The sequence below is a fragment of the Oculina patagonica genome, chromosome 3, assembly GCF_052425735.1.
Source record: "Oculina patagonica isolate OP01 chromosome 3, crgOcupat, whole genome shotgun sequence".
Lineage (NCBI taxonomy): Eukaryota > Metazoa > Cnidaria > Anthozoa > Scleractinia > Oculinidae > Oculina > Oculina patagonica.
The window spans coordinates 4496267-4509928 of NC_135760.1; the positions used below are offsets into that span (position 1 = coordinate 4496267).

The window sequence follows — 13662 nt, forward strand, 5'->3', positions numbered from 1 at the left end:
TCTGTGTAGTTTTCTCTCACCTGATTGGATAGCCAGCAGCACTGATTCGAATCGTCTCGACGACGCCACACGCATTCAACTGAGCCATAACCTATGAATATGAAACTGTGTTTAGGTGATGATAGACTTGAAACTGGACAAGCTAGAGTCAGGTAACAATAGCAGTATTAAGATGTCGGAGACTACTGTAGCCGACGCGATGGTCAGAGAAATGGGAGAGAGCTAGAGGAAACGAAAACCGAGAGGATTAGAAAGGAGGATCTTTTCAGCCCTCTGGAGATTTTTACCCTTTTTCCTTATTTCCTCTCTCTAAACCTGCCACTCAGGCAAACCATGGGAACGAGACTATGAAAAAGCGACTGGTAATTAGTGAACGCAAAATACTGACAAAATACAAGGAGAACGTGTACAAGGTACCTGTTTCTTGTCGAAAACTCCAGGTTGGCAACTGGAGTTCGGTTTGATACAACGAATGTAATGAACATTCGTAGAGCGCAGTGTGGACATGAGACTGTCAAGAGAGACCTAAACCAAAACACAAAACCAGTCAGACATTTTATCAGAAGAACCGAGAATTAAAGTGCCACTAGGACCAAATTCTTCGTATATAATCTTTTTGCATTTTCGTAATCTGTATGTAGTTCTTACTCACCTGTCCAAACCGTTTTGCTGTCTGAGCACGGGAAGACCGTTTTTTTCGACTGTATTTCTCGGGTTTTTTTGGCCGCCATTATTCAAGCATGTTCCAGGGGAAATGACGTGGATCGTCGCGCATTTACCGGATGTGACGTCAAAGACTCAACCTCGTACGCGATTTCGCTTGTATTTCTTCGAATCTCTACAGAGATGGCTAGAGTTCTCTACAGAATTTCAGCCTTTCGAGACTTCACAAATACAATTTAAGTCCACCAGGCTTAATTACATTATGCTGGGAATTTAATGTGTGGTACATTCAAATCTTCGAGCAGCTGTTGTCCACAAATAGTTAAAATTTGCTCGCACACACACGAGCGAACCTTCCGACTGACAGCCGGCTGCTGCATGAGACAGGTTTGTGGTAGTTCATTTTATACGGAGATTGATCTCCGAACAATTTAGACGGACCATGCATAGGCCTTCTTCTGTGTGGTTTAAAATAAGCACAATGCCGTTGTTTCACCTTCAACTTCAACTTTATTACTTCCATCACTTACACGAACTACACGAGTTGTTTACACGAGCAAGTGCCTTGCTGCTTATAATTTTATTGTCGATACATGTACTCATATTTAGCCAATCTAGCTTTCAAAATTGTTTTTTTTTTGTTTCTGTGCAGGTCATCAAATGTGTGCTTTACTTGTTTTCTTAATCTGTCAGGCTTTATTGGTACAATGAGGCCCAGGATACTGTGCATGGTTGTATATTTCGATATATTTAGGTTGTTCAACAATATTACAAGTACATACCATTTGAGAAATTACAAGAATACCATTCGAGAGCATCATTATTGAAAGCATACAATGTAGCATGGTAAAATTCAAAAATTCATTGTGCTATCTTTTATTGCCACTGAGAAAAACCATATCCTGAGATCTTGCTTTGAGAAGTTTAATAAGAGCAACCAATGTTCACTTTTGCTGCCTCATTTTTGTGGTTTTCTGTGACAAGCTGCTACATTTATGTCTACATGATAAATTGGTTGTTATCTTTTATCCCATGCAATGATAAATACAATCAGTCCAAAGGTTGAGGTTGATATCACAGTTATCTCGCACACATAGTACAATATAATGAATAAATAATAAATTACAGTAAGCCTGTAACTGTTACTGTAAGTAACAGTTCTTGCTGGTTTTCATGTGGGTCTTCTTTCCATGTCAAATTGAAATTTAACAATAAAGTGTAAGGTAATGTCAATAAAAATAAATATTTACCTGCAATGCTTCTTTGGATAGTATTTTCAGATAATCAAAAGCAAATACAGATTGCAATAATATTTACAAGGTTAGAAATGGCTAAAACTTCAGCCATTTTTAGCCTTGTAAAGATTTATTTTAATTACAAAGAACAAAGTTTTAATATTATGGACAAATTGGTGGCCTAATGGTTGGTATGCTGGACTCTGGATCGAAGGGCCCAGGTTCGATCCTGGCCGTGGTCATTGTGTTGTGTTCTTGGGCAAGACACTTTACTCTCATAGTATCTCTCTCCACCCATGGCCAGTACCAGCGAACTGATGCTGGGGTGGGGAGTAAGCCCGCGATGGACTAACATCTCATCCAAGGGGGGGGGGGGGGGTAGAAATGCTCCTAGTCACTTCATGGTACAGAAACCAGGATAAGTTCCAGCATGGTGGGCCACTAGGCTTGACATGGACTTTACCCTATTAAGGACAAATACTTCCTTTTAAAGAAGCCTCTGGGTTTTGTTGAAGCTGAACACTGATATCATATTCACAATACCATAACGGTATTTCATTAGTCAAAGCCAGTTGTCCGTGACTAAATAATGACATATTTTTATCCAGACCTGTTTTTTAACAAACTTTAATATTTACTTGGTCCCTTGAAATGAGCAAGGGCAATGATCTCCCAGTAATGGGCTTCAGTTGAGAGCTAACATTAATAAGAAGTTTATTTGATCATCAACCTTTTGTGCCCCAGGGGGAGCACAGAAATATGTTTTTCTCTAGCCAGGTATTGATATTGCCACAAAGAAAAGTTGGCCCTGTCTATTAGCCAATCACCATGTATGTTGTATCTTAACAAGCCCTAGCCATGTAAAATGTACTGATCAAATATAAATTTCAGAAATCCGCACCCCCTTCCCTGCAGCCCACGAGCATTTGAAGTTGTGGTTGTTCAAGTTATTATTCCCAGGCGAAGGATATTGTTCAAATGCCGCACATAACAGTCTCATTCTGTGATCAAATTCCCTTTTCCCGAAAACCTACTGGTAGTAAATGGGCAAAATTGACCAGTCAAGCAGAAGTTTCTTTCTTTTCTGTGTATGATTTATGGGCAAATTAGATAAACCTGAAACAAACTATTCACTTTTAAATGCAAAACACAGCTTTTGCAGGCCCTTCTTTTGCAGCCACAATGTCACAAAAGAACACGATTGATCAGCTTAAAAGTCAAAAGACCGCTTCCTTCCTAATCTCGGCCAATAGCCACTAACATAACTGTGAACGGTTAGGAATCATAAACAAAATCAAAGCAATTAGCTTAAATCTCCCCCACCCCTCCCATATGGTTTCAATTTCCCTGCTGTAATAACAACCACCGATGTCAAATTGCCGACCCTTCAGCCTTGGGGTAATTGGGTAAATAATGCCCAAGGGAGGGGAGTGGCTACATTTCGATTTTAGTCCTAAACTTCACCACAGCCTGCTTTCAGTGACAGTGTTAAAATACCTCAAATGGCAATCAGATCAAACAACCTTAGGCAGAGACAAGTTTAGCCTGTGAATACAGCCGCCTCTCATTCGAGTCCCTCACAGAAGAGCGAATGAGAGGCAGCTGCATTCGCAGGCTAAGACAAGTTGTGTACATTAAATTTTGCCAGTGACATTTTTGCCTGAAATTATATCCCTGTAACACTCCCACAAGCACCACCCACCTATGACAATGCCTTGTGTTCCTTGAAAAGAAAAAAAGATTGGAAAAAAAAAACTATGCATCATGATGGTGCAAAATGTATGTGTGATGAAAATGTTGTTAACAGACAAACTAGCCATAACTTGACTATGATAATATTATTATGTCCTTTGTCATATAATAACAACAGTCATTTTATTTATGTAAATTTTATTGTCTGATACGTGGCATTCCATTGTGTTCAGTCATCTATTTTTATTGTTCAACAATCCATAACAAATAATCGCTTAAAACTTCCGTACTGTTGTCTGGGAACCTGATCGTGATGATCAAGGAAGTACTCAAGAAAGTGGACTGTGAACAAGAAATGGGGAAATTATTTTGGAGTTATCACTAAGCAAAATACTCACTTAAAATCGATTCAAAACCTTGAGAAATACAAAGATAGTGAACAGAGAGTTTAAGGTTTAAATTTCATGAATGATAAAGCTTATGTTCCCCCTGACGTACAACATTCCGAATCAGCCACTTGAGATATTTCTGCATGGCCGAAATTTGTAACCCTGCATTTCATATAAGCAAGCTTTGCTATCAAAATGAACGCTTTGAAAAAAATAAAAGAAGAAAACGACAAAAAACCAATTAACACACTACGTACCAATTTCTAAAATTAGCGTGTCGACAAGGCGGACCGAAGTGACGGGTATTCTGAAGTTGCTCCTGAGAATACAGACTCAAAAGCACACGAGTTCACGTGGCTGTCTTTAGCTTCTTCTCAAGCGTACTCCACGGCTTCTAGATCCTTCGCAATACCTGATCTGCGTTGTCGTTGTACTATTGAATGTTTCTATTTGGTTTGATGGAGAATAGCTTGCTCCTAAAGGCTTGGAGGACGGATAATTTCATCGAATAATCGCCACACTTTTCGAGTAAAATCTGTACAAAAACAACACAGGGAAGGTCACGTGTTGAGTCTTTGACGTCATAGTGAGACCTGCCGCTGTGAAATATGCGGGCTCACCTGGAACCAGATTCGAGCAATGGCGGCCGAAAATTTGCAGTTTTCGGAGCTCGAAATTTTTATGAAGGAAGGCTTTTTAATTTTTTCTTTCTGGATCAAGGTTCTCTATAGACCCCGGTGAGTTACTCTGTGGCAAAAAATGTCCGAAAAAAAATTGTGAAATTTGGTCCTAGTGGCACTTTAAATATTCAAAGCAAATATTGATTAGTGTAACATAGCACGATAGTGTAAGAGGGAAAAGTGTTAGAGCAGGTAAAAGCGCTTTTTGCAAGTTTACGTTATGTTACATCTGACACCAGGCTGATTCCTTGCGCCTGTGGCTGGATAAAGCATTTTCTTGCGTCAGTTTATAACAATAAGGATACGCTGCCAAGAAACTTCTCTGTCGGAGACAATAGGTTCACCGCATAACCAGCAGTAAATAGGTGGGTAGAGAAGTGTAACATGCCGAGACGCAACAACTCTTCTCCCTCCGTCCATAGACGCTCTAGTGTGGTCGCATCCGCCGATCTGCCGCGGCTCGGGTGACAAAAATCGGGTTCAAGTACCCCCCCCGGGGGGGGGGGGTACTCGAAAAAGTTTTGTACGGGGAGGCTCCGCCCGAAGTTTCAACCCCTTACCCTTTTATATACCATTTTGATAGAAAAGGTACTCCTTTTCTATACCTTTTATTGCAAAAAGGCACCCCTTTCATATACCTACACGACATCACATTTACCTAAAACGGGATGTTTTCTTGTCATTTTTATGTAGTGCTTAATAAATTAAGACGATACATCCAAAAGTTGCGTCTGCTCGAAATATTTAATGTAAAGGCCTTTTAAAATATCATTATGGAAGATTTCCCTACCCTTTCATATACCTAAATTTGTGAAATTCCTACCCTTTTATATACCTGGAGCCTGAAAAAGGTACCCCTTTCGGGCGGAGCCTCCCCGTACAGGCCATTATAGGGAGTACCCCCCCCCCCCCCGGGCAAGTACCTTGAATTTGTGTACAACGGTAACTGTAGTCTGCCGCTGTTTAATGATGCCCTTCGTACTCAACTCTCCATCCTAGGACAAAAACAAAGAAAAAACGTTATTACGTAACGCAGTCGTGTTTTACCTTACGTCGTAACGTAAGCAAAATCAACTAACCAGTTGTTTGGTGTCTTTGTCCTGAATATGGCTCCTTTTCATTTGAAAAAGCTCTTGAATCAATGTATTTTTGCTACTTTGTAACAGTTCGACTACTTCAGGAGGAACAAAATCCTGTAGTCGGGAATGAGAAAAAAAAATGAGAGTGAGCAATATATCTTAGTTGAAAAAGCTGTCTCTTTTAGTTTGTTTGAGTATTTTAAGTAAAAGAATTAGTGACGAGGAAAATTGCTTCGCCAAGACAGCGCGGTCAGAAAGGACCAGGCACACTTCGGCGTAGGCCGTTTCAAGACTACGAGCAGTCCCTCTGTTTTTGTCTGACAAGCGTGAAGCTAAAAAAGAGCGCGCATGAAAAAATGACCGTGGCATTCTGGCGGCGAGACAAGCGATCCACGGGTGTTTTTCCACTCGCGCTTTTTTTAACTTCACGCTCGACGGACTAAGATATAAATGGGACTGCTTGTAGTCTAGGCTGTTCCACGTTCTCCGATTGAGAGTAAAGCGCGCCTTTCTTTTTCTTTTCGTCTGCCGTCTTTCGCGCATTTTCTCCACAATCTAAAAGGCGCGTTTACACGAGCGAGAAGAACGCCTATGGCCCCGTTTTGATTTGACTGTTTCTCTACAAAAGTGGTGAGGTCCGGACCAATTTTTTGACGGGTCCGTACCCAAATTTTTAAGGGTCTGATTACACGGCGAATTTTAGCCCGGTTTGCCGGGCTAAAATTTTTGTTGCGTCGGGTTAAACACTTTTAAAACTGAAAAATTATCGCGGCCGCCATTTTCTTTCGTTCAAAACCATCACTGCGCATCCGTAAGCTCACTTTTCAGCACGGGCTGAATTTTGAATGCGATTACATGAGGTTTTTAATTTAAAAAAACTGGGCTGGAAATCTCAGCCCGGGCTGAAATTCAGGCAGAGATGAAACTTCCTTCATGTAATCGCAAATGTCTTTTTAAGAAGATTTCTTCTCATCTTCTGGTAGCCAAGCTAAAATCTAAGCCCGGAAAACCGTGATGAAATTTCAGCCCGGGCTTAAAATCGCCATGTTATCAGGCCCTAAGCCTGGAATTCTGACTGGAGGAAAAAAAAAACAATCGGTGGAAACCATACCTTGTTTTTCTTGACGAGTCCCTCAACCTGATATGACACACTCTCGGCAAAGTGATGTATGCTGAACTCGTGATTTTCACTCTTGAATCGCGGACATGTGAAGTGGCTGTTTTGAAGCAGTGAAGTCTCCAGGCGTGTGCTGAAAGACTTCGTGTCCAGTTCTCTCTTTAAACGACACTCCTGGTACAAAACGAAAGACAACAATTTATCAAAACCATTGCCACTGCTATTTTTTACAACACAATTCCGCCAATAAGAACGTTTCGAAGAATAGCATTATTGCATGTAGAGAAGAATAATTCTCGATTATATACCTTTAAAATATCGCATTACCTCGTTCATTAGTGAAAACACACTTGTTCTTCCCTCGATGAGATCCAAACATGGGCGATTATCAACAAAACTTTGAAAAGACCAGTCAATGCCCTCCTTTTGGTACTCTTCCTGAAACGTAAATTACAGCAAACCATCAGTTTAATTTGCACGAATTGCGTGCCTGGGAAATAGCGCACAGGTTGTTTACAAAGTACGAAGTTTAATAGCAGACAATAAATAAGCTATTTTACCTGTTGCCTCTTCATAAAATAATATACGAAATGTTGCTGCAGCTTTTCGTTAGCGTAGTTTATACATAACTGTTCCAGGCTGTTGAAGTGGAAGTTTTCAAAGCCGTAAATGTCAAGAAGACCTGAAACAGAAGCAAAAGGTTAAGTGGTTTAAGAAATTTTTGCTGTCTTTTTTAATACATCAGTGGAGAAAAATGGGATTTATCAACTAGGTAAAATTGTCCGCTCTTTGGCAGTATTGTAGCAGCTCTCGTAAGGTTGTAATTCTAACGGTCCTCTAGTAGGGCAGGTTTCAATTGAGTGTCGTAAAACCAAAACCAAAGTTATTACTCCGGCCAATCACAAAGGACACAGGCAAACCAGTGAACCAATCAAAACTCCAAGCAAATACATGTAGCCGGCACGAAGCGCGGGAAAACGTGCGTGAGCGAGTCACGATTGGTTTTAAGTTCTGATTGGCTGAGAAAGTGGCGCGAGATTTTTAAGCCAATCACTAGGCGTAGCAATGCAAAACCAAATCAAACGCAATTTACTTTCGACACTCAAGTGAAAACCGCTCTATAGCAGTTGCTATTTGTTTTTTGGGCTAGAGGCATTGTTCCTGTTGTTTGTTCTATTGTTCTCTCGAAGGGAAGCGAGCCATTCATGTGAGACCATGTGAGAGCTGCTACCCTCTTTGGACAACCGAGACCGGCTATTCTTGGTTTTCATGTTACGTCATAAAATTCTGAAATCAAAATTCACTAGGGCTACTAAATTTTCGTTGTCATTAGACGTTAGATAAACTAAAAATATATCCTTTTGCAAATTTCCAGATCAATAGTGTCATTCGTTTTTTTAACCAGAGCATTTTGAATATTTGAGTTCTCCGCCGTATGTGACATCAAGCTGAGTGCCGTGACAAAGCTGTTTTGTTTGAAAAAAGGCCTTTCCTTTTCATTTTCAGCAGATCAAACACTTCAGATATAATAAGTGGTGTTTATGTGAGACTGTACTAGCTCATGCCAAAGATTGCCGCTGTTGTAAACAGAATTGAGTTCCAGATGGTTTCTCTGACATCACGGCGGCCATATTTGTGTCCCTCGGAAGGACACAGTTATGGCATCTCCATACTAAGCTTTATAAATTTGCGTGGAAAGGTTCGGCAAATAACTCGCGAACAGTACACCGCACAGACCTGAAACTTGGAGAAATTGTTTATCTATTTATCGTCTTTAATATTTGAAATTCATAGCTTCTGTAGTTGAATTGTTTCGAATTTATTTTTTGATTGCGTGACAGTGAAAACCAGCAATATATTGCCAGATAAGTGTAACCCTGGCATGACAGAACGGACAAAGCAGCATCCCTGCCTCCGTGTCACTTAAACAAGCGCACAAGGTAACCCTGCTACTAATAAATATCGACATAAAGGCAATAACACGGTAGGTTAGGCGTAAATAAGTCTTCAAAGGAACAGAGTAACCCAGCAATTCGGAAGGTTGTTTTTCAGAGGGTCACCTAGATCGAACAGAAAGCTTGAAGTGTATTTGTGGAAGAAACCGGAGTAAACCCCTCGACCTCATATCGAGTTTGAGAATCGCCATTAATTCAGCTTGGTTTTGACGCCGAAAAAGCGTGAAAGTGTGACATATGCACATTTATTAACGTCTTACCTATAAAAGAGTACTTTGAATCTGATGGTGCTCTGATTGACGCGTTAATAAAGTCAACAATCCAGTCGAACAGTCTACAAAAGCGAAAGAATAATTAAACAAAAAAACAAAACAAAACAGGATATTGCATCAAAGGGTGGGTGTTTTGAGCCACAGGCTTTTTTTTTTTAAATAATGCAACTTTATTTACACGCAACACTAATTACAAAGGTACTACAGATTAAAGCCACAGGCTTGCTACACGAAAAACACTTGAGAACTTGGAACGTGGAAGTCAACACGAGACAGATAGTGATCGGCCAATCTTTGCGCACGTTATACCGTAAAATTCCGGTTATAAGCCCTGGGCTTATACAACTTCGTAAGGGGTTTTGGATGGGCTTATAAGCGGAGGGGCTTATATCCGGGAGGGCTTATAAGCGGAGGGGCTTATATCCGGGAGGGCTTATAAGCAGATTAAATAAAACGCGTCAAAACGATCCACGGGAGTGTTGATCGCAACATTTAGCCTTGTTCAGTACTGTCATCCGGCAGAGGGGGGCTTATATCCGGGGGGGGGGGGGTTATAATCGGATGTATTTTTTTGTTTCCAGGTAGATGGGCCTATAACCGGGGGGGCTTATAAGCGGGGGGGGGGCTTATATCCAGAATTTATGGTATCACTGGCATTTCATAAATTGAAATCAGTTGTGAGAATTTTAGATGTTGTATCAGTATATTGTCCTTGTTTTCGTGCATACACTTCAAAACTGTAAGCTCAAAGCTCTTGTGATCTCTTTATACCTGGAGTAGACCAGTTTGGCGATACAATCTCTTCTCTCCACGCATTCTGATGTTGAACATGGCTTCATAAACTGTTCTCCTGTGGAACCTGTTGTGATTCGTCTTAATGATAAGCACTGCTTTAGCGACTCCGCCTCAGTTCCAAGTAATTCACAGACCTCTGAAACTAAAATGGTGAAGGAGGTGTATTGTAGTCGTAAACATAATTAGCAAGCCATTACAAAATGCGATAATTTGTTTGTTGAAAGGAACGGTTTTCAATTGACTTTCAAATGATAACAAAGAGTCGACAAGAATTGAGGAATAAGAATTGGATAATTTTCTTCAGTTCTCATTGACTATCTGTCATTATTAAAAACCAGCCATGGTATATGGCCGGGGAGCTCAAATATTGCAATTCTTTGGGTGTTTTCATAGTTTTCATAGTTTACTAACTATGGTGTTTTTAATAAAACAATTATTTCACTTGCGCTTGTTGGATATGAGATCGCCATCATCTCATATCCAACGCGCACTCATGGAATAATTGTTAAGTAACTGTATCATCAGCGCGCGGACAAACGAACGCGATGAACCGGTCAGAAAAGTTAACAATTACTTGTTGTTTTTACAACCAATAGAGCGATTTTCTATTGAGTGTCGTAAAGCCAAAGCCAAAGACATCACTCTGACCAGTCACAAAGGACACAGACAATCCAGTGAACCAATCAGATCTCGAAGCAGATACATGTACCCGGCGTGAAGCGCGGGAAAACGTGTGCGAGCGAGTCACGATTGGCGTTCAGTGGTTTTACTTCTGATTGGTTAAGAAAGTGGTGCGAGGTTTTTTAACCAATCACTAGGCGTAGTAAAGCAAAACTAAAGCAAACACGAATTACTTTTGGCAAAAAAGTGAAAATCGCTCCAAAGTGCAAAATCAAACACCAATTGTGACTTCGCTTGCGCGCGTTTATATCCTTGCGCGTGGCACGGGTTGCATGTTTTTGCTTTGAGTTCTGATTACCTTATTATAGGAAATTAACGCTTGTGTTAATTGAGGTATTTGAAACTAACGCGACTTAAATTAACGAGAATTGAAGAAAAAAATACTTCCCAATAAAGGAAATTAACGCGAAAGAGGGGGTAACATTTCAAAATAAAGGAAATTAACGCGACGTACACAACAGGGACAAGTTTAGTTCAACACTTGTAGGCGTATAATCTTAAACGAAAACAATGTTCGTGGTACTTTTCCCACTTTGAGCGTTCTTCGCAGTATCAATGATAGTGGCAAGATAAAATTATGCTTTTTCCTTGGAGTCAAGAACATCTGGACTTTAACGAAAAATTGGGGCCAAAATAATGGAAATTAACGTCATGGAAATTAAGGAGGCTCGATGTAGTTTTTTAGCCGAAGGGTGGTTGTTTTGAAAATTAAAATTATCTAGGAAGCCAATGTTCTATTTTTGCCAAAATACACCATAATGATCAAATATGACCAAATTTTAATTTTTTACTCGTCACTTTGTCACAAAGGTTACCATAGCAACGATTGACGTTTTCTTTTGTTCTCGAACAAGCTTGGTTTTCTCGAAATCTAGACTGACACTTGGTATTCATTTTTTGATATGTTCAAGTACAGTAGATTTACTACCTGTGCTCAAAATTTTAGGAAAATCTGTAAGAGCGTTTTAGAGTAAATCAAGAATGAAGTTTTTGGTATTTTCTTATAATTTCTTACAATCGGCAGTCGATATATTTTAACAAATTAAAGCAAAATGTCTTTCGCTTTTAGTTAATGGTCTTTGATGGTGTAAGTATTTATATTTCAGTGAGAGAAACTGTGCTCAAATAATACGAAACAATTTTAAGGCGCCTATTTTATATTAAAACGGTGTTTTTCTGAAAATTTCATTCTTGATTTACTTGAAAACTCTCTTACAGATTTTTCTAAAATTTCGTCAACAGTTAGTCAATCTACTAAACTTTAACATATCAAAAAATAAACACCAAGTGTCAGTCTAGATTTCGAGAAAATCAAGCTTGTTTGAGAACAAAAGAAAACGTCAATCGTTGCCATGGTAACCGTTGTGACTAAGTGACGGGTAAAAAATTAAAATTTGGTCACATTTGATCATTATGGTGTATTTTGGCAAAAATCGAACATTGGCTTCCTAGGTAATTTTAATTTTCAAAACAACCACCCTTAGTCTAAAAAAACTACATCGAGCCTCCTTAACGCTCCACTTAATTAACGGCGCGGAAATTAACGTTAACAAAAATTAACGCGACTTAAATTAACGCAAAAATGTGAAATTCGCGTTAATTTCATGACGGGTTAATTTCCTATAATAAGATAGTTTGCAGCACTAATTAGTAATTAGCCATAGTGATAACTTCGGTTTTAGCGGTTTCAAGATAGGCAGAAATACAACAAAACCCCGCTTTTTCGTCAAACTGAAACGTGGTATAGGAAACTTGCAACTAAACTATTGATGTATGGACGAGAAAGCAATAATTTTACTCAATATAAACAGGTTTCTCTCTCAATTTAATTCGTATTTTCCTCACCGGAGACTGAGTTTGCAGGTAGGTACTTGCCAGTGCCGGTGTCGTCCAAGTTCGCTAGCAGATATGGACATATTCGCTAGCGGATTTCGACCCCCTTCGTGAATTTGGACCCCCCAACAAAAGTAATTATACTTTATTTCCCTACACTTTGGGTCATCAACGAATATTTCATGTGCTCAAAAAAGAGGAAATACACAACGTACCACCACCACCACCTCCAAAAAAATAAGATTATCGTTTCTCTTTTAACTCTTTCGCTGCGGTTGTCGAGAAAACTCGACATTTCATTTCGTGACTCTGAGTGCGGATGTCGAGTTTTCTCGACATGATAAACAATCCCAGAACTGTCTCCAATAGGGACGCTATGATCAATAATTACTTCAGATACCCTCTAGGAGAACTGGAAAGCGTGACGAGCGCACGATCTTTTGTCATTTGCATATAATGGCGGAGTATTATCGACAAATTCATGTTACACTGTTGCTGTTTACGGCCAAAGGACATTTAAACATGGCGTCGAATGAGAATTTTTCAATTGAGGAGTGCTTCGGAGAAGATTCTAACCGACTTTCGCCGAGAATATAACAGTTGTGGTTTACGAATCAAGTGATTTCAACAACAACAACACACTTTATTTGCATTCCCAATTACAAATGGTATTGCAAAAGTATAGGAAAATAATGATAATAATAATAATAATACGAATTACATCTAAAGATATGTAAGGGCAAGTAATAGGATCAAATAATTGACAATTGGTGCGATTGTCGATTCATTTCTTAGTGCAAAAGCTTCATGAATGAAGTAACCTAATTTTTTGCAGAGAAAGGCATCTATATTATTAATTAGTAGAAACTCAGCTGTGTTCTATTGGAAATCCGCGAATCTGATTGGTTCTTCCACTGATTTCTATTCGCCGATAGAAAACAGTCGCGCGCAAGAGTAGCTCTTTAAGCGGTAAATTTTCTTGATTTTTGTCTTTAAAGTACACAATATTGTAGGTTTTGGACTGCAATCCTTTAGAGTTTCTACTAAAACAATTAGACTACTCGCCCTCGTTTTCTATGAGCGATAGTCAACTCGGCTGCGCCTCGTTGACTATTTGCTCATAGAAAACTCGGGCTCGTAGTCTAATTGTTAAAGAGAAATATAATTTTTTGATTAGCATCTAAAGAACTAAAATCAGAATAATTACTAACAATGTAGTCTATTGGAGATTTTCTAATTGTATCATATCTACTACAATTAAGTACAAAATG

The 13662-nt window shown here is 39.4% G+C and overlaps 1 protein-coding gene and 1 long non-coding RNA gene across 2 annotated transcripts in view; one reads left to right on the forward strand and one right to left on the reverse strand.

Moving 5' to 3' along the window:
* LOC144645098 (unconventional myosin-XIX-like) overlaps positions 1–13662 on the reverse strand; it is a 29366-nt gene that overhangs the window by 4334 nt on the left and 11370 nt on the right. Inside the window, exons 12-20 of the mRNA XM_078504572.1 lie at positions 9854–10019; positions 9071–9144; positions 7416–7537; positions 7183–7293; positions 6850–7029; positions 5739–5852; positions 5583–5654; positions 418–525; positions 21–91 (exon numbers count right to left, since the gene is read on the reverse strand). Coding sequence (XP_078360698.1) covers positions 21–91; positions 418–525; positions 5583–5654; positions 5739–5852; positions 6850–7029; positions 7183–7293; positions 7416–7537; positions 9071–9144; positions 9854–10019 — 1018 coding nt within the window. The remainder of the gene's footprint in view (positions 1–20; positions 92–417; positions 526–5582; positions 5655–5738; positions 5853–6849; positions 7030–7182; positions 7294–7415; positions 7538–9070; positions 9145–9853; positions 10020–13662) is intronic.
* On the forward strand, positions 835–1919 carry LOC144645248 (uncharacterized). Its single transcript, XR_013569252.1, has 2 exons — positions 835–1050; positions 1316–1919. It is a non-coding gene; the product is annotated as an uncharacterized LOC144645248 (long non-coding RNA).